The sequence below is a fragment of the Dipodomys merriami genome, unplaced genomic scaffold (assembly GCF_024711535.1).
Source record: "Dipodomys merriami isolate MVZ:Mamm:240054 unplaced genomic scaffold, mDipMer1.0.p SCAF_28, whole genome shotgun sequence".
Classification (NCBI taxonomy): Eukaryota; Metazoa; Chordata; class Mammalia; order Rodentia; family Heteromyidae; genus Dipodomys; species Dipodomys merriami.
Window position 1 is genome coordinate 7,569,781 of NW_027204270.1, and position 27,361 is coordinate 7,597,141.

Here is a 27,361-nt window from a genome sequence, read left to right on the forward strand (position 1 = left end):
CGGGCGGCGCGGCGCGGCCTCGGGGGAGCGGGCCCCGAACGCCGAGCGCAGCTGGCGAGGGCGCGCCGGCCGGGAGCGCGCGGGGACCCGGCCCCGGCCGCCCCTGGGCGGGGGGCGGAGGACCCGGCGCTGCCCGCGGCCCCGCGCCCCTCCTCCGCCCCCCTCCCCGCGCGCCCGTCCACCCCCCCACCCGCGCCCCTCCCTTCCCCCTCCCGCTCCCCGCGCGCCCCTCCCTCCCCCCATGCGTCCCTCCTCCCCGCCCGCCCCCTCCGACCCGTCCCGCTCAGCCTGGGCGCAGCCGCCCGCCGACCGCGCACCTCGGCACGCCTGCCCGCTCCGCTCCCGCAGGCGCCCGGCCCCGGCCTCGGCCCCGCCGACCGCACAGGTAAGGCCCGGCCCCGCCCTCCTGCCCCACCGGGCGGCGCCGGAACAAAGGTGGGCTACCTGCGGCTGGAGGGAGGAGGCGACTTTCTCCCCTGCCCTCGGACCCGCTCGGCCGTCCGCCCGTCTCTTCGCTGCTCCTCGCCCTCGCCGCGCGTCCCCTCGGATCGGCCCCCACTCCCGGCCTCCCGCGCGTCCCCTTGGATCGGCCCCCACTCCCGGCCTCCCGCGCGTCCCCTCGGATCGGCCCCCACTCCCGGCCTCCCGCGCGTCCCCACGGACCGGGACTCCACTCCCGGCCTCCCGCGCGTCCCCTCGGATCGGCCTCCACTCCCGGCCTCCCGCGCGTCCCCTCGGGTCGGGCCTCCACTCCCGGCCTCCCGCGCGTCCCCTCGGGTCGGGCCTTCACTCCCGGCCTCCCGCGCGTCCCCTCGGGTCGGGCCTCCACTCCCGGCCTCCCGCGCGTCCCCGCCCTTGCCCCTGGTCACTCACTTTCCCACGCTGACACCTCGCGCGCGCCCTCGCCCGCTCTGCTCCGCAGCCTTCTTTCTCCCTGCGGGACCTGCTATCTCTTTGTCCCTCGGTCTCTGGGTCTCTGGGTGGTCTCTCAGGCCCGGGATCCCCTGCCATCGCCGTCGGAAGACCCCCCACACACCTCGGAACCCAGGCTAGCGCTGACCAGAGAGCCGCCGGGTCCCCCCGACGCCGCCCGGGGTCCCGTGCGCCCCGTGCATTCCCACGCAGCCCATCTGGGGCTGCACCCCAGCACCCCGACAGTGCCGGGCTTCCTCCTCCGGGCAGACTCCGGTCCCCTTCCTCCCCACGGCCGCTTTTCCCCTCGCCACCCAGGGGCCTCATCTATGGGAGACCGGACAGCGCCTGCGTTTCCCGCCAAGTTTCCCTTGGCGACCTCTGCTGGGGGCTCCCTCGGCGGCAGCTCCCGGGGCGGCCGCCCTGGCCCGCTGCACCCCCCCCCCACTGCCCACCTTCTAGTCTGGCGCCAGCCACGGAGTTGGCAGCTCGTCCTTCCATCCTCCTGGGTGATGGCGCGCTGGTGTTCCTGGAGACATCCTTGACAAAGGCAGGCGTCTTTTAGGAGCCTGGTGCCTTCATCATAAAAGAGGGATCAAAAAAAGGGGGGGCGGATCAAGGGCCTGCACGCAGGGGCGTGTGTCCAAATGGGAGGAAAGCCAATGCAATGGTAGTGGGTGCTGGTGAGGACAGGAGCACCGCAGAAAACACCATGAATTCTAGGTGTGGAGACGGGGACCCTCCCACCACCCTCTCTTGCACACGCAGGACCCAGGCAGCCATGCTTCCCTGCCATTGCTTTCTCCTCTCTGCCTGTCCTACAGTCAGAGTTTAAAAGGCAGGTGGAATAGGGAATATGAACTATGGGTGCTTTGCTGGCCGGCCCTCAGGAGGCATGGGGACCGCTCACCCCCACTTCCGAACCTCTCATCCTGCACAATTTCTTTTCTTCTACTTTTTTAAAATGGTGCTAGCCCTCAAGTCATTTGCATTTCTTTCTCCTGGGGATTGTCTCGGTTGGACCCAGAACTGTAGCATCACCCACGAACCCCCTGATCATGGCTCCCACGCCTCAGATGTCCGGCCGTGATGTAGAACACACGGCTTGTTGAGGGCCCCTTCGGGAGAGGGCAGGCTCTCAGCTGGCAGAGGCCTGGCTGCCCTGGCTGAGTTTTTGTTTCAGCCACAGCTAGCTGAAAGCATTGGCGAGGAGCTTTTCCTTTAAAGAGGCAAGAATGGGCCGTACTTCCCCCCACCTCCCCACCCCCAGCTCCATCCAGGCTTCTTCTGCCCCGCAGACAGATCCATCTTGGCTGAACTGGCCCCTGCCAACTCTTCCTCCATACCCTGCCCCCCCCCGCCCCCCCAGCAGTTTTCCTGAGAAGCTAACTCAGCAGATCCTGTCACCTCCTGGGAGTTACACCACGTGGAAACCTTAGTACTCCCTCCCCCCATTCAATCCATCTCCCTTCCTCACCCAAACTCCCCCACAGCTCCAACACCTCTTCTGCCCCCCTCTCCAGCCCTTTGCCAGGCATCTTCCCCCCCATCTACATCCCAAGTTCCCCAGATCGTGGCTGGGCCCCCACTTCTGAGCTTTTGCCAGAGCTCCCCCCTCTGTCTGAGGTGTCTTCCCTGGCCTGCATTCAGTCCAAGCCCACTTCCTCCCCGGTGACCAAGGTGGGTGACCGTCCTGTGGGAGCCCACCACTCCCCCTCATTCCCTGTTCTTCTCTAGGTTTGGGGCTGGGGCTCCTCCAGCCTGGCACAGAGTAGATACTCCATGCACATTTGATCCAGAGGGCACGAATGAATGGAAAATTGTAAACCACAGCTTCTCCCCAAGTTCTGCCTGGTCCTGCTGGCCAGGCCAGGGCCGAGCTGGGTCCAGAGCCAAGCACTCTAGCCAGGCATGGTGAGGGCCGGGCGGATGGGTGCTGAAAGTCCCCGCTTTCCTGGGGCTGGGCGGTGCTCTGGAAAGTGATGATCTCTGTGCTTGGTGAGGAAACAGACTGGTGGGAAGGGGCTCACTGGGCAGACTGGCTCAGCCACTGTTCCTCCTGGAAGAGCAGGGGGCTTCCGGGGTGGAGGGTCATACAAGCATCCCTCATTCTGCCCAGACTGCCTCTTATCTATCTACCTATTTATTTTTAAATTTACTGCTATTTTAGAGATGATATTCATTTTCTCTTACTAATTTAGCTTTTTGTTTGTTTGTTGTTGTTTCGCCAGTCCTAGGACTTGAACTTAGGGCCTGGGTGCTGTCCCTGAGCTTCTTTTGCTCAAGGCGAGCACTCTACCACTTGAGCCACAGCACCACTTCTGCTTTTTTTCTGTTTATGTGGTTTTGAGGAATTGAACCCAGGACTTCATGCATGCTTGGCAAGTACTCTACCACAAGCCACCTTCCCAGCCCTAGTTTAGTCTTACTGCTGGTATAGGGGCTTGAACTCAGGGCCTGGGAGCCATTCCCTTAGCCTGTTTCTTTCTTTTTCTTTTTTCTCTTTTTTTTTTTTTTGCTCAAGGCCTGAGCTCTGCCACTTGAGCCACAGCTTCACTTCCAGCTTTATGCTGGTTCATTGGAGATAGTTTTACTGACTGGCTTTGAACTCTGATCCTCAGATCTCAGCCTCCCAAATAGCTAGGATTACTGGCCAGAGCCCCAGGCACCAACCTCTTGCTTGTCTTCATGCTTCTGACCTGACCCCTCTGCCAGTTCTAACCCAGCCTTTTCCTTTGCATAGGTGATGGCGGGGCAGGGGTGTGGGGGAGGGGGCGGGGAACCAATGTGTTCTCTCCAGCAGTGTAGACAGAAGGTGGCTAAGCCCTGCTCCCAGAGTGGATAACACACCACACCCCAATCCCATGTCCTGCCATTGGCCACCTGATACCTGTCCCTGATGGAGCTGGGCTGGGAGAGCGGAGGGTTTGTGGAGTAAGGCCCTGCTGGTATCCAGAGCAGGTAGATGGGGGCATCCTAGGCCTGTGAGTTTGTGTGTCACTCTCCCAGCCTCTGGGTTAGGCACATGTCTCTGGTCCCCAAGAACCCCAGCAACTGCACTGGTATTCCTTACTGAATGGGGACAGGAGGAATGGTCAGATGCAAAGGAGCCACGGAGCTATGGGTTCAAATCCCACCTCTACTGCTTTTTTTTTTTTTTTTTTTTTGTCCATCATGGGGCCTGAACTCTGGGCCTGGGCGCTGCCCCTCAGCTCTTCAGCTCAAGGTTAGCACTCTACCACTTGAGCCACAGTGCCACTTCCAGCTTCTTCTGCTCATGTGGTGCTGATGCTCATGCAGGGGAGGCAAGTATTCCTACCACTGAGCCACCTTCCCAGCCCTCTATAGATTGTTTTGCTGTGCAACCTTGGGCTAGTCCCTCAAATATTTATCCTGATAATTCCGTGTAGCCATTGTTGTTGTTATCTGAAAAATATCATCCAATGCAAAGAACTTAATTAGATAAAACACACAAAGCTCTAGGCCTAGAATAGGAGATGTCCAACAGCTGAAACCTAAAGAAATGTATTCACGGGGCTGGGAAGGTGGCTCAGTGGTAGAGCGCTTGCCTTGCATGCATGAGGCCCTGGGTTCGATTTCTCAGCACCACATAAGCAAAAAGAAAAAAGCCGGAAGTGGCGCTGTGGCTCAAGTGGTAGAGCGCTAGCCTTGAGCTGAAGAGCTGAGGGACAGCGCCCAGGCCCAGAGCTCAGGCCCCACGACAGACCCCCCCCCCAAAAAAAAAAGAAATGTATTCACTGTTCCAATGTGGGACAGAAGCCCAGAGAGGTGAAGCTACTTGCCTGGGTCACATGGCTTGTTCAGCGCAGGAGGCAGGATTCACACCCACATCTCTCCTGCTCGCCCGCCTGTGCCAGAACCCCACAGAAGGCGTTTTGTCACTTGAAGATTAAGTGACAGGTCTGAGCAAATGACAAATGATGCTGAATCGTCTGGGCACCAAGATAACGAAGTTTGGGAGACGGTGGGGCTTCTCTCCCTCCCCCCACAAACTGCTTTGGAGAGGAGGGCTGTTGAGGATCTGTGATCAGGCAGAAGCTGTAGGCCGGGTGGCGGGGTGGGGGGGACGGCGTCCGGGATGGGGGTGAGAGGAGGCAGAGCTGGAAGGCCCTGGCCAGGAAAGCCTCTGCAGTTCTGGGGGGGGGGTGCAGAGCCCAAAGCTGCTGTGGGACACAGTTAAAGCAGATGGAGCCACCCCTGCAGGGAAGTGAAATCTCATTTGCTAAGACAATGGTCCCCTCCAGGGTGGCCGAGTGCTGTCCACCGGGCCATCCATCACCCGACTCAACAAGGAGGATGTGGCCCCCTGCACGTGAAGCCACAAAGGGTTCCAGAGGCCTCCTGAGCCTTGCCCCACCCCGTCCCTAGCTCCCTGATTCCTCTCTTTCCCCATCTCATAATAACAGCAGCCATTAGCCGTACTCATTGCATTTACTCCACATCTTAACATCAGAGAGGTTAAGAGACTTGTTTAAGTCACACAGCTCCTTTTACTGTGCTCAGTGGAGTTCATCCATGGCTAGTTTAACAGGTTTGGGGGACCTATCTTTTAATTCTTAATGGTTATGTCTGTGCCTCTACCTTTCATTAGTCCTGTGACTCCTACCTATGATTCCAGCTAATTGGAAGGCAGAGATCAGGAGGATGACACTTTGAGGCTGCCCCAGACAAAATGATTGAAACTCATGCCAGGCGCTGAAGGCTCACACTTGTGATCTCAGCTATTCAGGAGGCTGAGATCTAGAGATCCTGGTTCAAAGCCAGCCTGTGCAGACAAATCTGAGACTCATCTCCATCCAATAACCAGCAAAAAAATGGGAGGGGAGGTATGGCTCAAGTGGTAGAGCACCAGCCTTGAGCAAAATTGTTAAGCAAGAGGAAGTGGCACTGTGGCTCAAGTGGTGGAGTGTTAGCCTTGAGCTGAGGGACAGTGTCCAGGCCCAGAGTTCAAGCCTCATGACTGACAAAAAAAAAAAAGCTCTAAGTAGGCCAGGCATGGTGGCTCACGCCTGTAATCCTAGCTATTCAGGAGGCTGAGATCTGAGGATCGCAGTTCAAAGTCAACCCAGGCAGAAAAGTCCATGAGACTTTTATCTCCAATAAACCACTCAGAAAACCAGAAGTGGTGCTATGGCTCAAGAGGTAGAGCATTAGTTAGCCTTGAGCTGAAGAGCTCAGGGACAGCGCCCAGGCCCAAAGTTCAAATCCCATGGCCTTGAGTTCAAGCCCTAGTACCAACGTACGCACTTGCTTGTGCGCACAACCACTAGAGCCACCAGCGCTGGACTTGAACTTTCTCATAAGCCTCGGAGGGCTTATGTTTTTGTGGGGAGCGGAGCCTCTCCCTGTCCAGCACACTTTCCCTCTGGTGAGGCGCTCCTGAAAGATGGCCGTACCCCCTCAGAGAGGCCCTGTGCCAGTCTCCAGGTGCCCTTGCCAGCAGTCAGATCTGTAAGGGTCACCCTCGTGCTCAGCAATCAGCCAGAGTTGGCTGGCAAGGCTGAGCACCGTCTGGGCCTGGCTGGGCTAGCCTTCACACGGTGTGCCCGCAGGCCGTGCTGGTACATGCATGGCCCAGCCCTGGTGGGCACCTGCAGGCCCCAAGGGACGGTCTGTCACCTCTCCCTACCTGTGGCTGGTAGCTGGATAGACACATGGAGGAGTCGTGTTACCATGGACTGTAAATGCCCAGCTGACCCAGAGTCTGGGGCTCAGTCTCCCCTACCTCCCTCTCTCTCTCACACACACAAAGTGGGGTTTTTGTTTTTGCTTGTTTTGGGCAGTGCTGGGGTGGAATCCAGGACCCTTGCACACTAGGCAAGCTCTCTACCTTTGAAATACAGCCTCAGTCCTACCCCCCACCCCCAAAAATCTTTTGGGGAGGTATTCAGTTGAGATTTCTCAATTGAAATCTAACCCAGAATCCCAATACTTCACATAAAGCCAGTAAAACGTATTTCATGAGCCGTGTAGCACCCCCGCAATGTTTGCTCTGATTTATGCAGCTGCAGCTGTAAGCCCTACATTTTCAGCCTCTCTACTTAGATTCTGTGCAGCCCCCTGCCAAACTTCTTTAAAGGAAGTCAACAAAGGCAAAGGAAGTGGCCACTTCCTGTCCTCCTAGGTATTTGCCGGTGCCCGGGTAGGTTCCTGTCACACCAGTGCTGAGCTGAGTCTCTAGCTGGCTTTGCTTGATGCTCCAGTTCAGAAAAATCCTGGCTACTCAGGAGGCCGATATCTGAGGATTGAAGTTCAAAGCCAGCCTGGGCAGGAAAATGTGTGAGTCTCTAGTAAACCACTAGAAAGCCAGAAGTGGAGCTGTGGCTCAAGTGGTAGAGTGCTAGCCTTGAGTGAAAAAAGCCAAAGGATAGCATCTAGGCCTCAAGTTCAAGCCCCAGTCCCGGCCCACACATACAGAAAATATTGTTTTGTGGTGCTGGAGGTGGAATCCAAGGTCGCTAGTGCATGGTAGGCAAGCACTTAACTGAGCTTCAATCCCCAGCCCTGGAAGAACAAAAATCAAACAAACAAACAAAAAACAACAGGTGCCACTCAGCCTGCTTGATTAGCTTGAGCCATGCCTCCACCCTAGCTTTTTGCTGGTTAATTTGGAGATAGTCTCTGGGACTTCCCTGCCCAAGCTGGCTTCAAGCTGTTATCCTCCAGATGGCAGCCTCCGGAGTAGCTAGAATTCCAGGTGTGCCCAGCTAAAATACAGTGTGTGAATTAGATTAGGTGAATTAAATTCTATTAGGTGAACTAGATTCAAAAGCTCTGCTCCACAACAGCACTGGCCAAGATTCACACCTCCAACATACCACTTTCACACAAGACTGGAGACAGGGCCTGAATTCTTGTTGGATGGGGGGGGCAATCCTTTGGCCCTAGCATAGAATCCTGACACCCCTCAGCCAGCACCCGCTCCCCAGCCCACCAGGCAACCTGTGGGCCCTCTAGAGCATGGTAGAAATCTGGTCTTGCAGCTGTCCTGGGGAGCCAGGTGGCTGAGCTCCACAGTTGTCTTGCGGGCATAGCAGGAGCGCCCTCAGCCCCAGAGGCAAGGCTGCTGGTGGGGAAGGGCTTTCGAAGGGATTAGTTATCTCATTTGCATATGCTGTTGCTTCCCGCCCCCAAGTGCTCTCCAGGGAATGGCAGGTGCATGTGGTGGGGGGGAGCTTTGAGCACTGGCTTTGGAGGCAAGGACTGTATCCTGTATCCCCAGTGCAGCCGCTACTTTGTGGCTTGCCATTACTTAGCCTGTTTCCTTGTTTGTAGACAAGTGGAGGGGAGCTCAAGTGTTATAATTCTGTTAGTAGGATGGTGTGCCTGTGTGTGTGTGTGTGTGTGTGTGTGTACACGCATGTATACATGTGTGTTCCAGTACTGGGCCTTGAACTCAGGGCCTCTGGCTCTCACTTGGCTTTTTCAGCCCAAGGCTGGTACTCTGACCACTTGAGCCACAGCTCTACTTCCAGCATTTTTTTGGTGTCTCACAGGGGGCTGGGAAGGTGGCTCAGTGGTAGAGTGCTTGCCTTGCATGCATGAGGCCCTGGGTTCGATTCCTCAGCACCACATAAGCAGAAAACGCCAGAAGTGGTGCTGTGGCTCAAGTGGTAGAGTGCTAGCCTTGAGCTGAAGAGCTGAGGGACAGTGCCCAGACCCAGAGTTCAAGAACCACAACTGACAAAAAAAAAAAAAAAAAAAAAAAGAGTCTCACAGTTTCCTGCCCTGCCTGGCTTGGAGCCATGATCCTCAGACCTCAGCCTCCTGATTTGCTAGGATGTCAGGCGTGAGCCACCGGAGCCTGGCTTAGGATCATTTTTTGTTTGTTTGGACTTGTGTCAAGATGGACACTCCTGAGGTCTGTCCACCACGCCCATTCAGATCAGCTCCGGGCTTGGCCTGTGCCCAGCATGGAGGGCAGGGGCGAAGGATCCACTCGGGCTCCTAGGCCGGCTTTGTGAGTGAGCTGCGGGCAGAGCCGTCTGAGGAGGGGGCGGGGGGAGCGCCTGCCTCCCGTTCTCACTTGGATGCTTGCTGCTTTGTGACATGGCCTCCAACTGGCTTCCAGAGTGACAGGAATGGATGGGCGCCTGTCACCTCATCGCTGGGGATCCTTGGCACGGCTTCTGTGGCAGCCCATGTTTCCTGAGTGGCGCTCTGCCAGGTTGGCATCTTGGTGGTTGGGCTGTTCCAAGATCTGATGGGCTTGAAGTGGGGGGGGAGGGTGCATACATTCTCCTCCCTACCCTGTGTACCCAGTACACACACACAGGCACACATATGCACAACACGTGTGTGCACACCCACTTCAGGGCGTCCCCTGCACCCTAATCTGCAGTCACCAGTGCCTAGACTTGTGCCTGATCTTGCAGCGCCCCGCCCCCGAGTGTCATTGTCTGGGCAGGGCTTAGATAAAAAGACCGAGATGCCCCGTCCAGCCTGGCAGACCAGGGCTGCAAGAGCCAGGGAGGGCTGTGAAGGAACAGAGAGAAGGCAGTGCACCGGGGCAGGGACTGGAGGAGGCTGCATGGAGCAGGAAACCCTGGGGACAGATGGAGGGTGCTCAGGGCAGAGGGGCCAGCCTGTGTGAGAACAGACGGCAAAGATGGGGTGTCCTGGGGGCCAGGGGCCAGCCTCTGCCCAGTGTGAAGAAGAGAAAGCAGAAGTCGGTATTGTAAAATGAGCTCCGGGCCACACTGTACAGATTCTTCAGCACCAAAATGAGGAGGCTGTGGTTCAGTGGGAAGGAAGTGCTGGGTGGGAAGGTACTAAGTGGAAAGGTGCTAGTTAGGAAGATGCTGGGTGGGGAGGTACTGGATGGGAAGGGGCTAAGTGGGGAGGTGCCGGGTAGGAAGGTACTAAGTGGGAAGGTGTGTGCTGGATGGGAAGGTACTAAGTGGGGAGGTACTGGGTGGGAAGGTGCTAAGTGGAAAGGTGCTGGGCAAGAAGGTGCTAGTTAGAAAGGTGCTAAGAGGGAAGGTACTGGGTGGGAAGATGCTGGGTGAAAAAGTGCTTGGTGGGAAGGTACTGAGTCGTTGACCATCCTCACAGTCAGAGACAGTGAGCGGCCTCTTTGTGCCCACAGGCCTGCCAGCCTCTGCCAAGTCCCCATCTGCCCCCTGCCTGCATTCCCTGAATCTCCCGTCCTCCCCTCTTTTATCCCAGAATGATGGATTCCATCCACCAACAGATAGATGCCCCAAAGGTTCTCTGTGGCCCGGGGACGTCCTGCTGGCATCTGAAGGACAGAAAGACGGGTCCTGAGTTGGACAGCGTCCAACCCAGACCCAGCCTGTCCCTTCTCCCCATGACAGGGAGTGCCGAGGGCGGTGTCCCACTGTGGTCAGACTAAATGCCGGCCTGGACGGCAGCCCTGCTCTGAACAGAACGAAGCTGGACTGATGCGTCCAGAGGCTCCTGGGCCCCCACGGGGCTGCCTCGGGAACAGCCTCACTAGCCAGAGGCCCTGGGGGAGCACTGCAGTTTATGACCTCCGGTCCGGATGGATGGGGATGAGGAAATGGTGTCACCAATGTCCCCCTTCACCTGCAGGCTGGTCCCCTGAGGGGACAAAATGGAAAAGGATGGAGGAGACTTATGCGTTCACTTTTAGCCCCAGGAGGAGCCTAGCTGGCTCAGTGGAGTCCGGATGTGCGAGGAGGGCCCCTCCTGGCCTCCCCCCTGGGCCTCCCTCCTGGCCTCCCTCCTGGCCTCCCTCCTGGCCTCCCCCCTGGGCCTCCCTCCTGGCCTCCCTTCCTGCCTCTGAGTTGGGTACTGCGAGCCTGGGGGGGGGGGGCACAGGAGCCGAGAAGATGCTGGGGGATTAGGGAACTTTCCCAGGCCTGCCAATCTTTCTTCAGCCCTGGGCTATTCTCTGGCCACAAATCACAAGGAAACCATGGTGTAAGCACCTTGGGGAGCCTAATGGAGTTCTGGGAAGGCCATAAAAATTCAATCAGCCGGCCTGGTGCCATCTGAAGATGGAGTGGGGTTGATGTGGGGGCAGGGCCCTAGGGCCAGACAGACACCCCCACCAACCCAGCCACCAGCCTCCTGAGCCCCGCTGAACAGTCCTCTGGGTACCTCCTGCCCCAGAGGTCAGCATCCTGGGGGGATGTGGCAGGGACGACAGAGAGCAGACAGAGCCAGCCTGCAGAGACCCCAACACTCATCAGCATTGCAGGGACAATGTCAGGAGTTCCAGGGAGCCAAGAGCTCATGATGAAAGGAGAAGAAGAGTAGCTGGGCTGGGCATTGGCTCACACCCCCCCCCCCGCCCGACCCCCTTAATCCTAGCTACTCAGGCTGAGATCTGAGAACAAAGGTTCAAAGCCAGCCCAGGCAGACAAGGTCCATGGAGACCCTTATCTCAATTAATCACCGAAAAGCCAGAAGTGGAACTGTGGCTCAAGTGGCAGAGCACCAGCCTTGAGCAAAACAAAGCAAAGAGACAGCGCCCAGGCCCTGAGTTCAAGCCCCAGGACCAGCACGCAAGCGCACACACATGCACACAATGACACTCGCAAAGTGTGACTTACCCACTCAGCCTTAATTGCCACTTCAGAAAACAAGAGCAATCACAGAAGCCTTTTCAGAGAGCGGTTGAAAGACAGCAAAACAGACCTGCCCAGAGCACGTAGCATGGGGTGTGCTATTATTCTGTTTGTTTGCATGTAGGCTCCCACTCAAGTCTCAGCGCCTTGCAGTGCATTCTGGAGCTCTGCAGGGCTCCGCTGTGCAGCAGGGGACTTGGCCAAGGGCAGAGGTCTGTGCAGAGAAAGGAATTTCAGTCGGGGCTGGAGCCTGGAGGCTGCAGGTCCCGATGTAGGCCACGGCTGCTCAGTCTGGATACCACCAACTTCCCCGGCCAGATGAATGTTGCTGGGGCCTGTTCTGTGCATGGTTGGGTTGCACCCCTCCCCTTCCTAGATGCCATTAGCTTGGAGAGTCCCTAGGGGGCACAGTCCCCCAACATCCCTGTTAAGAACCTGGTTAAGCCCAGTGCTAGTGGTTCATGCCACTCAGAAGGCTGAGGTCTGAGGATCGTGGTTCGGAGCCAGTCTGGGCAGGAAACACCATGAGACTTTTATCTCTAACCACCAAAAAAAAAAAAAAAACTGGAAGCAGAGCTGTGGCTCAAGTGGTAAGAGTGCTAGCCTTGAGCATAAAAGCTAAAGGACAGAACCCTGAGTTCAAGTCCCAGAACCAGAACAACAAAAAGAACCAAGTTGGGGGCTGGGAAGGTGGCTCAGTGGTAGAGTGCTTGCCTTGCATGCATGAGGCCCTGGGTTCAATTCCTCAGTACCACATAAGCAGAAAAAAAAAAAGCCAGAAGTGGTGCTGTGGCTCAAGTGGTAGAGCACTAGCCTTGAGCTGAAGAGCTGAGGGAAAGCGCCCAGGCCAGAGTTCGGGCCCCACGACTGACTATAAAAAAAAAAAAAAGAACCAAGTTAACTGAACACTGGTAGCTCACACCTGTAATCCTAGCTAATTGGGAGGCTGAGATCTGAGGGTCAAGGTTCAAAGCCAGCCTAGACACATATCTGAGAGACTCTTATCTGTAATTAAACAGGCTCAGATGGTAGAGCACCAGTCTTGAGTGGAAAGCCATACAAGAATGTAAGGCTTGGGGCTGGGAAGGTGGCTCAGTGGTATAGTGCTTGTCTTGCATACATGAGGCTCTGGGTTCGATTCCTCAGTACCACATAAACAAAAAAGAAAAAAGCTGGAAGTGGTGCTGTGGCTCAAGTGGTAGAGCGCTAGCCTTGAGCTAAAGAGCTGAGGGACAGCGCCCAGGCCCAGAGTTCAGGCCCCACGACTGGACTAAAAAAATTAAATTAAATTAAAAGAAGCCTCCGTACAGGTACCAGAAGAAGAAGGAAGTCCTAACAGTGGGTGAGGGATCTGGGACCAGAAGCAGGGGCTGGGGCCTACCCTAGAGAACTACTTTCCTTGCAGGGCAGAGCCAATGGCAGCATCCACCCTCTGCAGGGTCCCCACGCTGCTCCTCAGCCTCCTGGTGCTGTTGGAGGGGGGCCTGGCAGGCTCGCTCAGCCCAGCCCGGAACCTGCCTGAGATTCACAGGGACCCAGGCTCTGTGCTATGGACACGGGGCAGCCATCACCGCCGGCGGGGCCCGGGCATGCCCAGCCGGGCTCAGGATGGAGCAGTGGTCACCACCCCCAAGCAGGCCTCCAGGCTCCCTGGGGGGCAGCTGCCTGGACAGAGTCCTGCAGGCCTGCTGCTGGACAAGGAGCTGTTCCTGGGACTGGCGTCACCCTATCCCGAGAAGGAGCCCCGGCCTCCAGGGTGGGAGAGGGCGAAGAAACGTGGCAGGGAGCACAAGAGACGCAGAGACAGGCTGAAACCACACCGAGGTAGCTCGGGGATTGGGGAGGATTGGGAGGGGCGATGGCCCAGGGCAGGAGGGGGAGGCCAACTGGGTCTCCTGGTAGCTGCAGACAATAAGCACCCAGAAGAGTGGCGGGATCTCAGAGAGGTGGTGTAGGTAGTGGAGGAGGCAGGCGAGTTAGATCCTCCTCCTGTGTCAGGAAGTTCTGCCTTGTATCTAACCTAAATCTATCCTACTCTAAGTGCTAGGTATAGACAAAACAGCTCATCGCTGTTCTAGCCTCTCATTCGATCAATTGTAGAACAGAGTGGAGGCTCTGAAGTCAGATCCACCAAGATCAGCCCCCTGGCTCCACCTTGAGGATAATGTTCCCTCTTCCCCCAGCCTCAGAGTGGAGACCTGATTTGTGAATGTTTAGACTCAGGCATGAGCAGCAGACCATAACAAGTCCAAGTCCATCCTCAGTGGGACCGGCGTCCACTCTGTCACCTGAGTACAAGTGACTCCATGTGTCTGTCAGCTCTCTATAGCCACCACCCAAAGCCTGAGAGATAAACTAATTAAAGAAGGAAACCACGTCCTTTGGCTGGTGGTTTCAAAGGTCTTAGCCCATCTATGTCCTCCCCCCACCCTGCTTTGGGCCTGGAGTGGAGTCATGGCTGGAGCTCAAGCTGCTCACCTCTTGGGGGCCAGGAAGCAGAGAGAGGGGAAGAGCCCAAGGTCTTGATAGCTCCTTGGAGGCCACGCCCCCAATAACCTCACTTCCTCCCACCAGGCCCCACCTTTTAAAAAGGCAGCAGCATCACAGGCTGGGCCTTTGGGATGTATTGTAGACCTAAACCCTAGCACCCTGGGGGGAGACATGACACCCCCACTCCCCTGTGTCACCCTGTGTGTATCAGGAGGGCTTATCCACAGTGAGCTCCAAGCCACCCAGGCCTCCCTCCCTTCTTTTCCCTCCCTTGGCCCCTGTCCAGTCTCTGAAAAAAAACCAAAGCCAAACCCTAGGCAGCTAGCTCACAGGTAGTACTTCCCCAGTCTCCCCAAGGCCCCAGCAGCCCACTTGGAGCTTCTGTCTCTTCATGGGACAAGACTGCCCCTAGGGGCCAGGAAGGGCCAGGGACATGCTGGTGTTCCTTTGGGAAGAAAGAGGTGGGGCCTCTGCCTCCCTCCTCCCACAAGTGGGAAGGGGGGAGGGCTTGCTCCTGAGACCCCACCCACCCCAGCGGGCAAACCTAGACAAAGCCCCAGCCTGGGAGCCTGGAGATCCTCTGGGGCACCCTTGAGGATGAGCAGGAGGGCACATGCATGGCTCCATCTCCACCCAGCCCCACTTCCTGGCTTCCAGGGAGCAGTGGCAGGGGGCAAGGGACAGAGGAACCTGTAGGCTCAGCCTCTGGCTGTTTCCTTAAGGGAAGGAAAAAAAAAAAAAGAATGGTTCCAAAGGAATGGTTCTGAAGTCCCCTAAAGTCCCCTATCTGCCTTCTGGGATTCAATTCTGCAAGGTGAGATGACTGCTACAGACCCAACCTCACCTCCTCCAGGAAGCCTTCCAGGGTTAACCCCTCTAGCTCTTATGCGACACGCCCACCTCAGCCAGCTCCTAGGGGACTTGCCAGAATGCTGGGAGGCGGGCTTCACCGACTCGTTTCCTCTGTCCGGGGTCCCAAGCAGGGCAGGCAGCGGCGGGGATGGTACCTGGACTAAGTCACGTGGTCCCTGCCACCCCGTGGCTGGCGGTGGGAAAGGTGGGCTGAGCTGGTGTGTGGCAGCAGATCAACCTATGCTTGCTGCCGGGTCTCAGGCCGAGCGCTGATCCGAGGCCCCAGCTCCCTGATGAAGAAGGCGGAGCTGCCTGAAGACCAGATCCTGGAGGCCGCCATGGAGGAGTCGTCCACCAGCCTGGCCCCCACCATGCTCTTCCTGACCACACTGGAGGCCACACCTGCCACGGAAGAGTCCCTGATCCTGCCGGTCACCTCCCTGCGGCCCCAGGTAGGGGCCCCCCGCAGCTCAGGGCTGGAAGGGCTCTTGAGATGGGCAGGGCCATGTAGGAAGGCCTCTGATGCCAGGGCAGTTGAGTTCCCACCCTGCTGGGCGGGACTCTATCCTGAGGAAGAGGGCCCGGAGCCCACTCTGGGCAGAGCCCAGGAAGCAAGCGCCAACCTAGCATTCGGGTCTCCACGCACAGAGGGTGGTAGGACTTGGGAAAGAACCCCATTCAAAAGAGCTCAGAACAGTCTAGTAATTTTTAAAGCCGTGTTCCAGCCGAGTGCTGTGGTTTACACCTATAATCCCCACGACTCAGGAGGCTGAGGTCAGGAGGATCGCAACTCGAGGCCAACACCGACAAAACATTTATGAAACCCTCATCTCAATACATTAAAAAAAAAAAAAAAAAGACTGGACCCATTGGGGCACACCTGTCACTCCGGTTACAAGAGAAGCAGTAATAGCGGGATTGTGGTCTAGCCTGGCCTGGGGACAAAAGCAGATTCCTATTAGAAAAGTAACAAAAGGCTAGGGGCATAGCTCAAGTAGTAGAGCACCTACCTAGCAGACACATGGCTCTGAGTTCAGGCCCTAGTGTTGCCAAAACTCCCCATATGGCCTAGGCTCACCTGGTGCTAGTCAGCCTTTGCTCTGTCTACGCTCACATAAATGCCACTGCTGCTGCCTGTGGAAGGCTGTGTTGGAGTTCACCCGCTCACTCCTGACTCCTCTGCAGCTCTGAGAGCTCCCAAAATAAAGTCCTTTCAAGGGATCCGTATAATGGAATAGAACTTATAAATCAGCACTGACAAGTATTTACAATTTCACTCACTCCCCTCCCCCCAACGCCTAGTTCTGGGGCTTGAACTCAGGGCCTGGGCACTATCCTGAGCACTCTGCCATTTGAGCCACAGCACCACTTCTGGCTTTTTCTGTGTGTGTGGTACTGAGGCATGGAACCCAGGGCTTCATGCCTGCCAGGCAAGCACTCTACCACTGAGCCACCTTCCCAGCCCCAGTTTCATTTTCTGTAATTTCAGTCACTCCTGGTTGAAAGATACTTGCTTTCCCAAATGACCCTCATCTTACTCAGTGATGGCCTCAAACACAAGAAAAAGTGTTGTCTGGGCTGGGGAGGTGGCTCAAGTGATAGAGCGCTAGCTTTGAGCTGAAGAGCTGAGGGACAGTGCCCAGGCCCAGAGTTCAGGCCCCACGACCAGACCAAAAAAAAAAAAAAAAAGTATTGTCTTTAGTGGTCCCAAGAACACAAGAATAGGGGCTGGGAAGGTAGCTCAGTGGTAGAGTGCTTGCTTTGCATGCATGAGGCCCTGGGTTCGATTCCTCAGCACCACATACGCAGAAAAAGCTGGAAGTGGTGCTGTGGCTCCAGTGGTAGAGCGCTAGCCTTGAGCTAAAGAGCTGAGGGACAACACCCAGGCCCAGAGTTCAGGCCTCATGACTGGCAAAAAAAAAAAAAAAAAAAAAGAAAGAAAAGAAAAAAAAAAGAATACAAGTATAATAAAATCATTTGTGTGAGAGAGAGAGGCCATAGTCATAATATGTGTGATTGTGCCAATCCTGGGGCTTGAACTCATGTCCTAGACACTGTCCCTTAGCTTTTTTGCTCAAGGCTGGTGCTCTACCACTTGAGCCACAGCTCCACTCCTGGTTTTTTAATGATTTTTGGGGGGTTGTGGGGCTTGAACTCTGGGCCTGGGTGCTGTCCCTCAGCCCTTCAGCTCAAGGCAAGCGCTTTACCATTTGAGCCACAGTGCCACTTCTGGCTTTTTCTGTTTATGTAGTGCTGAGGAATCGAACCCAGGGTCTCATGCATAAAAGGCAAGCACTCTACCACTGAGCCACCTTCCCAGCCCTGGCTTTTTAATGGTTGACTGGAGATAAGAGTGCTATGGGAGCCGGGCGCTGGTGGCTCACGCCTGTAATCCTAGCTACTCAGGAGGCTGAGATCTGAGGATCGCGGTTCAAAGCCAGCCCGGGCAGGAAAGACCGCGAGACTCCTATTTCCAATAAACCACCAGAAAACCGGAAGTGGCACTGTAGCTCAAGTGGTAGAGCGCTCGCCTTGAGCTGAAGAGCTGAGGGACAGCGCCCAGGCCCAGAGTTCAAGCCCCACGACCGACAAAAAAAAAAAAAAAAAAAAGAGTGTTTGGGAGGGCTGGGAAGGTGGCTCAGTGGTAGAGTGCTTGCCTTGCATGCATGAAGCCCTGGGTTCAATTCCTCAGCACTACATAAGCAGAAAAAGCCGGAAGTGGTGCTGTAGCTCAAGTGGTCGAGCACTAGCCTTGAGCTGAAGAGCTGAGGGACAGCGCCCAGGCCCAGAGTTCAGGCCCATGACTGACCAAAAAAAAAAAAAAAAAGAGTCTTATGGGCTTTCCTTTCCAGGCTGGCTTCAAACCACAATCCTCAGATCTCAGCCTCCTGAGCAGCCGGGATTGCAGGCGTGAGTCTCCAGGGCTGGGCTTCACTTGGCTGGAACAGAGGCTCACCAATGTAGAGCAGGAGGAGCAGCTTCTCCTCTGGGGCCTGAGCCCCCCCCCCATTCCTGCTCTCTGGTGGGAAGGTTTCAGGTCCTCTCCTTCTTCCCCTTCAGGGGCAGCCCAGGTCTGATGGAGAGGTGATGCCCACGCTGGACATGGCCTTGTTCGACTGGACCGACTATGAAGACTTAAAACCTGAAGTCTGGCCTTCTGCAAAGAAGAAAGGTATGCCCAGCTCTCCCACACACACCTGGAACCCAGGGCCCTCCCTGGCCCCGTGCTGCCAGGTAAGGCCCCCATGGAGGGTGGTTTGAGCTGCAGATAGCCAAAAGTGGGCTGGGGGCTCGTCAGCCTGGAGCCAGCACTGAGGAAGAAAATGATGCCAAGTGCCTACCCCATGCCAAGCCCGTGGGGACACAGGCCTGGGCCTGGGCGCTGGCCTGAGCTTTTGTGCTCAAGGTGAGCATTCTCACCCTTGAGCCACTGCTCCACTTCCAGCTTTTTTTTTGGTAGTTACTTAGAGATGCGTCCCATTGACTCTCCTACCCAAGTTGGCTTTGAACCACAATCCTCAGATCTCAGCCTCCTGAGTAGCTGGGATTACAGGCGTGGGCCACCGGCACCCAGCTGCTCCCACTTTACAGAAGAAAGAACTGAGGCAGAGAGAGGTAGTGGCTTGTCTGAGCTATGCCAGGCTGCCTGGAATACCAGAGTCGTGTATTTAATCCCTCCCTCTGTTCTCCTTGCTGGGCTTCAACTTCTGATGACACACCTTGTCCCCAGAGAAACACCGGGGCCACCTCTCTGGTGACGGCAATGAGACATCGCCAGCCGAAGGAGAACCGTGTGACCACCACCAGGACTGCCTGCCAGGTACCCCCGTGCCCACACCCAGGGCCCCAGGCTGGGCCGCATGGAGTGGGGCAGGGGTTTCCCATTGGGAGCAATGCCTGAGGGTTCTTGACTCTTGTGTTGTTGCTGTTGTTGTCATTCTCGGGCTTGGACTCTGGGCCTGGGTGCTCTGCTTCAGCTCTTCAGCTCAAGGCTAGCTCGCTCTACCACTTGAGCCACAGCGGTTTTCTCGTGGTTTATTGGAGATAAGAGTCTCACAGACTTCCCTGCTCAGGCTGGCTTTGAACCTCGATCCTCAGATCTCAGCCTCCTGAATAACTAGGATTACAGGCGTGAGCCACTGGTGCCTGGCCAAGGGTCCCTGACTCTTTATAGACAATTAATAATAACCACGAGAGAGCCAATTTCCTAAGGGTGGCTATTGTACATGAATTCACCTAATACCTACAGCAACCCAAGGGGAGGAGAGAGACAGACAGACAAAGAGACAGAGAAAGACTGAAACAGAGAGAGACAGAGAGACCCTGCCATTCTGTTTGCTACAAAGCCCACTGGGCCCTAGGGAGAGAAGGGCTAAGTGTCTTACCCAAGGGCCCAAATTGGTTTTGATTGTTGTTGATTTTTATTTTTGTCAGTCATGGGCCTTCAACTCAGGTTCTGGATGTTGTCTCTGAGCTCTTTTTGCTCAAGGCTAGTGCTCTACCACTTTGAGCCACTGATCCAATTCTGGCTTTTTGCTGGTTAAATGGAGATAAAGAGCTGAGGGCCGGTGGCTCACGCTTATACTCCCACCTACTCAGAAGGCTGATATCTGAGAATCACAGTTAAAAGCCGGCCCAGGCAGGAAATCCTGAGACTCTTATCTCCAATGAACCACCAGGAAACCGGAAGTGGTGCTGTGGCTCAAGTGGTAGAGTGCTAGCCTTGAACTGAAGAGCTGATGGACAGGGCCCAGGCCCAGAGTTCAAGCCCCACAACTGACCAGAGACAGAGAGAGAGAGAGAGAGAGAGAGAGAGAGAGAGAGAGAGAGTCAAGGGCTTTTCTGCTCTGGCTGGCTTTGAACCTTGTAATCTTCAGCTCTCAGCCTCCTGAGTAGTTACGGCATGAGCCCCTGGTGCTCAGCCTAAGGAGAGGAAGCAGGGTGCGTAGAGTAACATCAGTCTCAGCCCGTGAAACAGGAGTCCTGGGGCCAGGCCTGGCTGGGCGGAGGAGGCCAGCCCTGGGGCCCTTGCTGCGCTGGTTCTCAGCTGGGGCTGGACACCGGCAGAGGCGACCTCTGTCACAGCCAGCAGCTGGAGACGGTCAGCCACGTGCCCTTTTTGTCACTGCAAAAACCAACCCAAAAACCAGAAATCCGGCACTGTCCTTGGGAGAGATCTGAGCACCATGATGGTGGCCAGACACCACTCCCGCCTGGCCCGCCTCCTCACGGGCTGTTTCTTTCTCACACTATTGTCTGAGCCAACTGGATAGACAGACCGTGTCCCTGAGCGCCGGCTCAGGAGAAGCTGTGCCTGGGCCCTCATCTGTCAGAAAGATGCTGGCGCCCATGAGCCCTGAGGGCCCGATGTCCAAGTCTAGTCCACACCTGGCACCCCTAGCTGTATCCCCCATCTCCCTGTGAGGTGGTCGCACCTCCATTCCGCTCATGATCGTTCCTAGCTGGGGTCTCCCGCCAGCGGCCCGCCCCCCGGGATGTCAGCCATGACACCCATGGGTAGCGCCTCACCAGATGGCCCAGCCTGCTGGGACAGGGCCGGCCTCCCAGGTGACCGATGTCCTGTCCAGTGGGGCAGTGGGCAGGGCAGGGCAGGAGGGAGGAGCAGCGTGGCTGACCACGTGTGCGCCGTGTGTCACCAGGGACCTGCTGCGACCTGCGGGGGCACCTGTGCACGCCCCACAACCGTGGGCTCAACAACAAATGCTTCGATGACTGCATGTGTGTGGAAGGTGAGACCCCGAGGGGCGCCCTGTGCTCCCAAGCCCCCTCTGCAGGGAGCAGGACAGGGGAGGACACAGGATTTCCTAGGAGAGTGGCCAAGGGTGGGAGGAAGCCGAGGGTGGGAAGGGCTGGGGAGGGAGGAGCATCCCCTGGGAACAGAAAATGTGAACTCAGATCAGCTTTGCTTGGAGGCCCCCCCGCCCCCCCTCACCCCACCCCGGTCTGGGTTCCCACTGTCTCCACTCCTGGCACTGTTTCTCAGATTTGTTTTTCTCACCCCTTGAAATACAAGCTGGCGCGATCGCCAGATCTGTTTCAATCCGATCCAACCTGAGGAGGCTGGCGCTGACAGCTCAGCTTTATCCCTGGCGGGACACCGGGGCCCCGCCGGGCCTCTCTTGGGCTGTTTAACTCCCCTGAGCTCCACCTCAGGCTGTCCATGTGCCCACCTGCACACGTGTGCCCAGTGTGCCCGGCTCTGTGCCAAGCCCTTCCTTCTTTTCTGGGATCCTCACAGCCATCCCCAGAGGAGAGCCGTTACAATCCCTACTTTACAGTGACACACTCAGACCCGAGTGGTTAGGGGAAGGGAGAAGGGAGGGAAGGAGGAAGGAAGGGAAGGGAGGACAAAAACTAAAGTCAGAGTATTGCTTTTTTTTGTCAGTCGTGGGGCCTGAACTCTGGGCCTGGGCGCTGTCCCTCAGCTCTTCAGCTCAAGGCTAGCGCTCTACCCCTTGAGCCACAGCACCACTTCCAGCCTTTTCTGGTGATGTGGTACTGAGGAATTGAACCCAGGGCCTCAAGTATGCAAGGCAAGCACTCTACCACTGAGCCACCTTCCCAGCCAGCCCCCCACAATGGTCTTAAGCAACTCCTGAAGGTTTACAGAAATTTCCCCTGGAATGATTTCCACACACAAAGTGTAGATAGATAGATAGATAGATAGATAGATAGATAGATAGATAGATAGATAGATAGGTAGGTAGGTAGGTAGGTAGGTAGATAGATAGATAGATAGATAGATAGATAGATAGATAGATAGATAGATAGAGATTTGGAGATACACACATACAGTGTGTGTGTGTCTGTGTCTGTGTCTGTGTGTGTGTGTGTGTGTGTGTATCCTAGTACTAGGACCTGACTCAGGGCTTTGTGCTCTCACTTGGCACTCTATGACTTGAGCCACTTCTGGCTTTTTGGTGGTTACTTGGAGATAAGGATCTCTTGGACTTTGCTGTCTGGGCTGGCTTTGAACTGTGATCCTAGGATTAGAAGTGTGAGCCACCCAGTTGCAGTATCCATATATATGTCAGCTGTGGGGCTGAGCTCTTTTGTTCATGGTAGCACTCTACCACTTGAGCCACAGCTTCATTTTCCATTTTCTGGTAGTTAATTGGAGATAAGATCCTTAGATCCCAGCCTCTTGAGTAGCTAGGATTACAGGTGTGAGCCACTGGCACCCAGCTGCAGTTTCTATTTTTTATTTTTATTTTTTATTTTTTTGGGTCCGGTCGTGGGGCCTGAACTCTGGGCCTCCGCTCTTCAGCTCAAGGCTAGCGCTCTACCATTTGAGCCACAGCACCACTTCCGGCTTTTTTATTCTGCTTATGTGGTGCTGAGGAATTGAACCCAGAGCCTCATGCATGCAAGGCAAGTGCTTTACCACTGAGCCACCTTCCCAGCCCTGCAGTTTCCCTATTTTTAATCATTTTCCTTTTCACTTAGTACTGTGGGGCAAAATCAATACAGGTACATTATTAACTATAGTTTATTATCATCACTGCCCTAAATATCCCCTGGTCCACCCCTCACCCATATGCCTCACCCCACCCTGTCCCCCCTTCAAACCCATCCAGGCACTGCTGCACCCAGGGGCCTTCGGGCAGAGATGGAGGGGGTAGGGTAAAGGGAGGGAGGGAGGGGAAGAGAGGGGAGGGGAGGGAGGAGAGCAGGCCCATGGCCTGATCCTTAGCTCCCCTCTGCCCAGGTCTGCGCTGCTATGCCAGATTCCACCGAAACCGCAGGGTCACGAGGAGGAAGGGGCGCTGTGTGGAGCCCGAGTCGGCCGATGGTGACCAAGGATCCTTCATCAACGTTTAGCGCCAGGGAGCCACCTCCCCACTGGCCCGGGGCTGAGCCCCCGAGGTCTGGGGAAGCTGGACCTGGGGTTTGTAGCTAGCAGTGGGAGATCAAGTGGGGGACAGGTGGCAGAGACCATGGACTCAGGCCCCGGACGCCGGGCCTCAAGCCCAGGACTGCAGGGTGGCACTCCTGCCCCATCTGCTGGACCATGCAGTCCGCATCTCCCTCACGGCCATGTGCACAGCGCCCTCTGCTGCTGGGCAGCTGCACTACCACAGGCTCAAGGTGAAAAACTGGAGGCGACTTCAGAGGCCCTGGTCAAGGCAGGCGGTGGATCTGGAAGTTCTCGGCCGGTGCTTGGTGCAGTCACATGCATTGTCTGTCTCTGTGCTTGGTGCAGTCACATGCGTTGTCTCTGTGAATCGTCCGGTGGCCTTTTCAAGTGGGCACAGTGGCCCTGTTGCAGGGCAGAACGTGGAGACACACTTGAGTCCCCTGATTGTCTGGGGTCCCCTGAATGAAGTCAAGTCACTTGGGACCTGAAGAGCAGAAGCAACCTTGGCTGGGTGCTGGGGGCAGATCGGAACCTGGGTGTGTGTGGGGGGGCTATGGACCACTAAGCCCCCCATCCCTCATTCTGCCTCTCCACAGCTAAGAACTGATGCCAGGTTTTCCTGTAGCTTTCAGCAACAGAGACACACTCCTTGGTCATTCCTTTTGCTGTGGCTAGAATAGTGTGAGCTCTCTCAGTCTTCTGTGGACATAAGTGTATTTGCGTGTGTGTGATGAGCCCTGAACTCGGGGCGCCGGGTGTTTGTCCCTGAGCTTTTGTGCTCAAGGCTAGTGCTTTGCCACTTGTGCCACACACAGCTCCACTCTGGCTTTTTGGGGGTGATTCATTGGAGGTAAGAGTTCAAAGACTTTCCTGCCTAGGCTGGCTCTGAACTACGGTCCTTAGATCTCAGCCTCCAGAGTAGCTAGGATGACAGGCGTGAGCCGCAGGCCGCTGTCAAGTGTGTCATCTTTAAACACAAAGCAAGCACTCGTGTGGCACTCCCAAGACCCAGGGTTCCACCCCAGGACATTTCTCCTCAAATTCATTACATTAAGCACCACTTAAGGAGTGCTGTGGGGGCCGAGGCGTCTCCGCTCTCTGGCAGTATTCTGAGACATGACGTGATTGGGAAACAGTAATGTTCTTTCTGACTCATGGCTCTGCTCCTCCAGCTCTGGGATCCACATTCCCTCCTTGTCCTGTCCTGAGGCCTTTGACCCCCACAGTCTGATGCAAGCATGGAGATGCACCCTTGCACACCACTTCGGTAATTCGCAGCCCCCTCAGGGACCATCCTAGATTCCATTCCATGTTTCAGCAGAGCTCTCCCCACCCCCCCCAAACTGGGAAGTGGGGGGGCACCTAAGCCAGACCCAAGATGCCCACCCAGAATGTCTGTCTGCATCCCAGCAGATCTGAGGGTCACCCAGGAGAGCTACAACCCCACTCACTTCTCCCTTTTGGCCAGCTGCCTGAACCAAGAAACCTGTGTTCATCCAAGTCTCTCACCCCCCTCGCCCACAGCCAGGCCCGTGGGATGCCAGGGCTGTTTACTGCTTTAGATCAGTCAGGACCAAGGGCCAGACACCGAGGAGAACAGGCAGATCTAGAAGAAATCAAATATGCTTGTTCTTCCCTCCCTGCTCAAGTTTGATAGCAGGCATGGGAGTCTGGGGGCAGAGCAAGGGTGGGGGAGGCGGAGAGGTCAGAGCCGGCTGCTTGGAAGGGGAGCCTGACCTTGGGAGAGAGGAGCCAGGTGCTGTCGGTGATTCCCAGCATTGCTGTGGCTGGAGGCCATGGTAGCTGTGGTCCTGGGACATCAACTACGGGAAACAGTCCAGACAAAGCCGGAAGGCGTAGAGGACTGTGGGAATTCCAGACCCAGTTCTTGGCTGCCTCCATTTTACCTGTGTGTGTGTGGGGGGGGATAGTAAGGGGTCTCCTTTTAACTCCAGAATCGAGAATTCACTCCCCCTCCAAATATTGTATCCATTCCTCTGCCAGGAAGTTCTTTCTTAGGTCTATCTTAAATTTCTTTTGCTGATAAACCAGTGTCCTCCACTCCAGGTTCTGCATCCTTTTCCCTTAAAAGGTCAAATAAATGTCCTAGGCTTTATAGACCACACAGTGTCACATGAGTCCAGTCGGCTGGCACTTGAAGCATCTGTGGACACCATCAAAATGAATGTTATGGGCACCAATGTGTGCCCATAAAACGGGGGGGGGGCTGGGTGCCAGTGGCTCATGCCTATCTCCTAGCTACTCAGGAGGCTGAGATCTGAGGATTATGGTGTGAAGCCAGCCCAGGCAGAAATGTCTGTGAGATCCTCCAGCTAATGATTCAAAAGCTGGAAGTAGAGCTGTGGCTCAAGCAGTCGCATGCCAGCCTTGAGCAAAATGCCAAGGGACATCGCCCAGGCATAGAGCAAAACGGTGAAGTGATCAAACAGCCTATTCCAACTCTCACCCCTTGCTGCCCTTTGGAAAGTTGTTGAAAGTGTGTGTGTGTGTGTGTGTGTGTGCGCGTGCGCGCGCATGCGTGCACACTGGTACTAAGGCTTGAACTCTGGGCCTCACACTCTTGCTTGGCTTTTCACCTTAAGACTGGTGCTCTACCACTTGAACCACAGTTCCACTTTCAGCTTTTTGTTGGTTCATTGGATATGTGTTTCTGGGGCTTTTCTGCCCAAGCTGGCTTTGAATCTGAATCCTCAGATCTCAGCCTCCTGAGTCATGAGGATTATAGGCATGAGCAACAGGTGTCCAGCCAACAGCTCTTCCTTCTTAGAGATGTCAGGACCAGTAAGTACACGATCCTTTAAGATGCTGGGCACACAGTACACGGAGACCCAGTATTACCTAGTTGATTATTTAGAAGATTTATTTAGCAGATCTTCTGCTCTCCTGCAAAGATCCATCACATGCTCAAAGGTATTTTCATGTCACCAGGCAGGCTGCAAAGGGTGCTCTGTAGAACCCTGGGCTGGGAGACGCTCCCTTGGGAAAGGTCCTGTGGTGGGCAGGGTGGGAGTCTCCTAGATGCAGCTCTGGATAGCATTCATTAGATAACATAGTTCAGACCCCGGGTGCTGAAGGAGAAAGTCATGAGTGCGAAGATGTTCCCCAGGGGACAGGGAGCTCAGAGGGGCCCAAGAGAAAGCCCAGAGCTGCTGAGGCCTGCCCTCCCCTGAGCCCCACAAAGCCTACCACCACTGCTTTGCTGTGCTCTAGCGATGCCAAGCACCAACCCCACAGCTGCTGGGCACTGACCAAGGCTCTGATGACATGAGGGTCATCAGAAAAAGCACCAAGATGCTACATATGGGTCTTTACTAAGCCGTGTTCACACCAGCCAGTCCTGTTCCCCAGCAACAGGAAAGCATGGGAAACATCAGGCAGGTATCGGGGTGCTGGGGAGAGGGGAGAGGCGCCTCCTTGGGAACTTCCTGAGGCTGGACTGGGGGCCATCGCTGCACCTCGACATTCACACCCCCAGGTGTGCTAGGGAGGAAGGGGCAGGGGTGGCCGTGTAACATCTGCGTCTAGGTGACAGGAAGTGCCTTTTGGAGTGCAAAAACAAGAGGTTACCCAGCCCAGGACCCAGAGTTGGGTCCTCACCCCTCTCACCATCTCCAGAACCTGGAGCATTATCTGGGGGCCTGGTAGAATGACAGAATCTTGGGGCCCATTCCACACTGCTAACTCACAAATACCAGGAATGGACCCAGCCACCTGGCCCCGGGCCGGTTCATTCTCCAGATCATTCTCAGGATGAGAAAGCCTGAGGTCATGGGTCAGAGGGGAAAAGGGAAATGCCTGCCGGGGAGGACGTTTGGGTGGTTCGGGACGGTTGTGTTCAGGCACGTGTTGGCCAATGGGAGGTCGTTTCTGGGCCACTTACCCTGGGTGACACATTTGCAGGCTCAGAGACCCCGCCCCTGGGCTGGCATCCACTGGTGTATTTACACTGGCACACCAGGCCTGCCTGCCGCTCTTGGCCCTAGGGTGCTCTGACTTTTAGGAAGTTTCAAGGGGAGGGGAGGGTCTTTAAAGTGTGGGCACACAGGGGTGCTATGCCTTGTAGTCCCACAATGTCACACTGCATGTGATCTCCCAAGCTGTAAATAAAGAGATGGTTGGTAGCCCTGCTTCCTGCTCTCCGCTCCCCCTCCCTCCCTCCCAGTGGGATGGTCGGTCTGCCTTGTCAGGGTCTTCCCACCGCACTTCCGGTTCATTCTCTCCACAGGTTTGATTGACATCTGCTCTGAACTGGGCTGCAGGCAAGGCGACCCAGTTCCGCCCTCTCCCTGGCCTGGACCCTTGATGGTCCTCCAGCCCGACCCCTGGGGGTTGGTGGGGAGGGGGGTCATGTCTTCACCTCACTCTCCATTTGGGGGTTGGGGTCACTGAGAGATTATGAAGCTGGTCACTACTGGAAGCCTTCCAGAAACTTCACCCTAGGAGTAGCCAAGCAGAGACAATCAGATATCCCTGGGAGTGAGTGGCTCATAACTGTAATCCTAGCCACTCAAGAGGCTTAGATCTGAGGATCAAGGTTCAAAGCCAGCCAGACTCTGATCTCCGATGAACCAAAAATATTCGGAAGAGGAGCTGTAGGCTCGAGTGGCAGAGAGCCAGCCTTGAGTGGAAA

General features: G+C 55.9%; 1 protein-coding gene across 1 annotated transcript; it reads left to right on the forward strand.

The window, feature by feature from the left end:
- The first annotated feature begins 309 nt into the window (after positions 1-309).
- On the forward strand, positions 310-26,852 carry Draxin (dorsal inhibitory axon guidance protein). Its single transcript, XM_070037377.1, has 7 exons — positions 310-385; positions 12,895-13,313; positions 15,093-15,283; positions 17,892-18,003; positions 18,562-18,651; positions 20,492-20,581; positions 22,561-26,852. The coding sequence occupies exons 2-7, from the start codon at positions 12,905-12,907 to the stop codon at positions 22,671-22,673; spliced, it is 1,005 nt and encodes a 334-aa protein (XP_069893478.1). The 5' UTR covers positions 310-385; positions 12,895-12,904; the 3' UTR covers positions 22,674-26,852.
- The last annotated feature ends 509 nt before the right edge of the window (positions 26,853-27,361 follow it).

Coding starts and splice junctions, on each gene's coding strand:
- Draxin (XM_070037377.1), top strand. CDS start 12,905: ATGGCAGCATCCACCCTCTGCAGGGTCCCCACGCTGCTCCTCAGCCTC. Junction 13,314..15,092: donor CAGGCTGAAACCACACCGAG/GTAGCTCGGGGA, acceptor GCCGGGTCTCAG/GCCGAGCGCTGATCCGAGGC. Junction 15,284..17,891: donor TCACCTCCCTGCGGCCCCAG/GTAGGGGCCCCC, acceptor CTTCCCCTTCAG/GGGCAGCCCAGGTCTGATGG.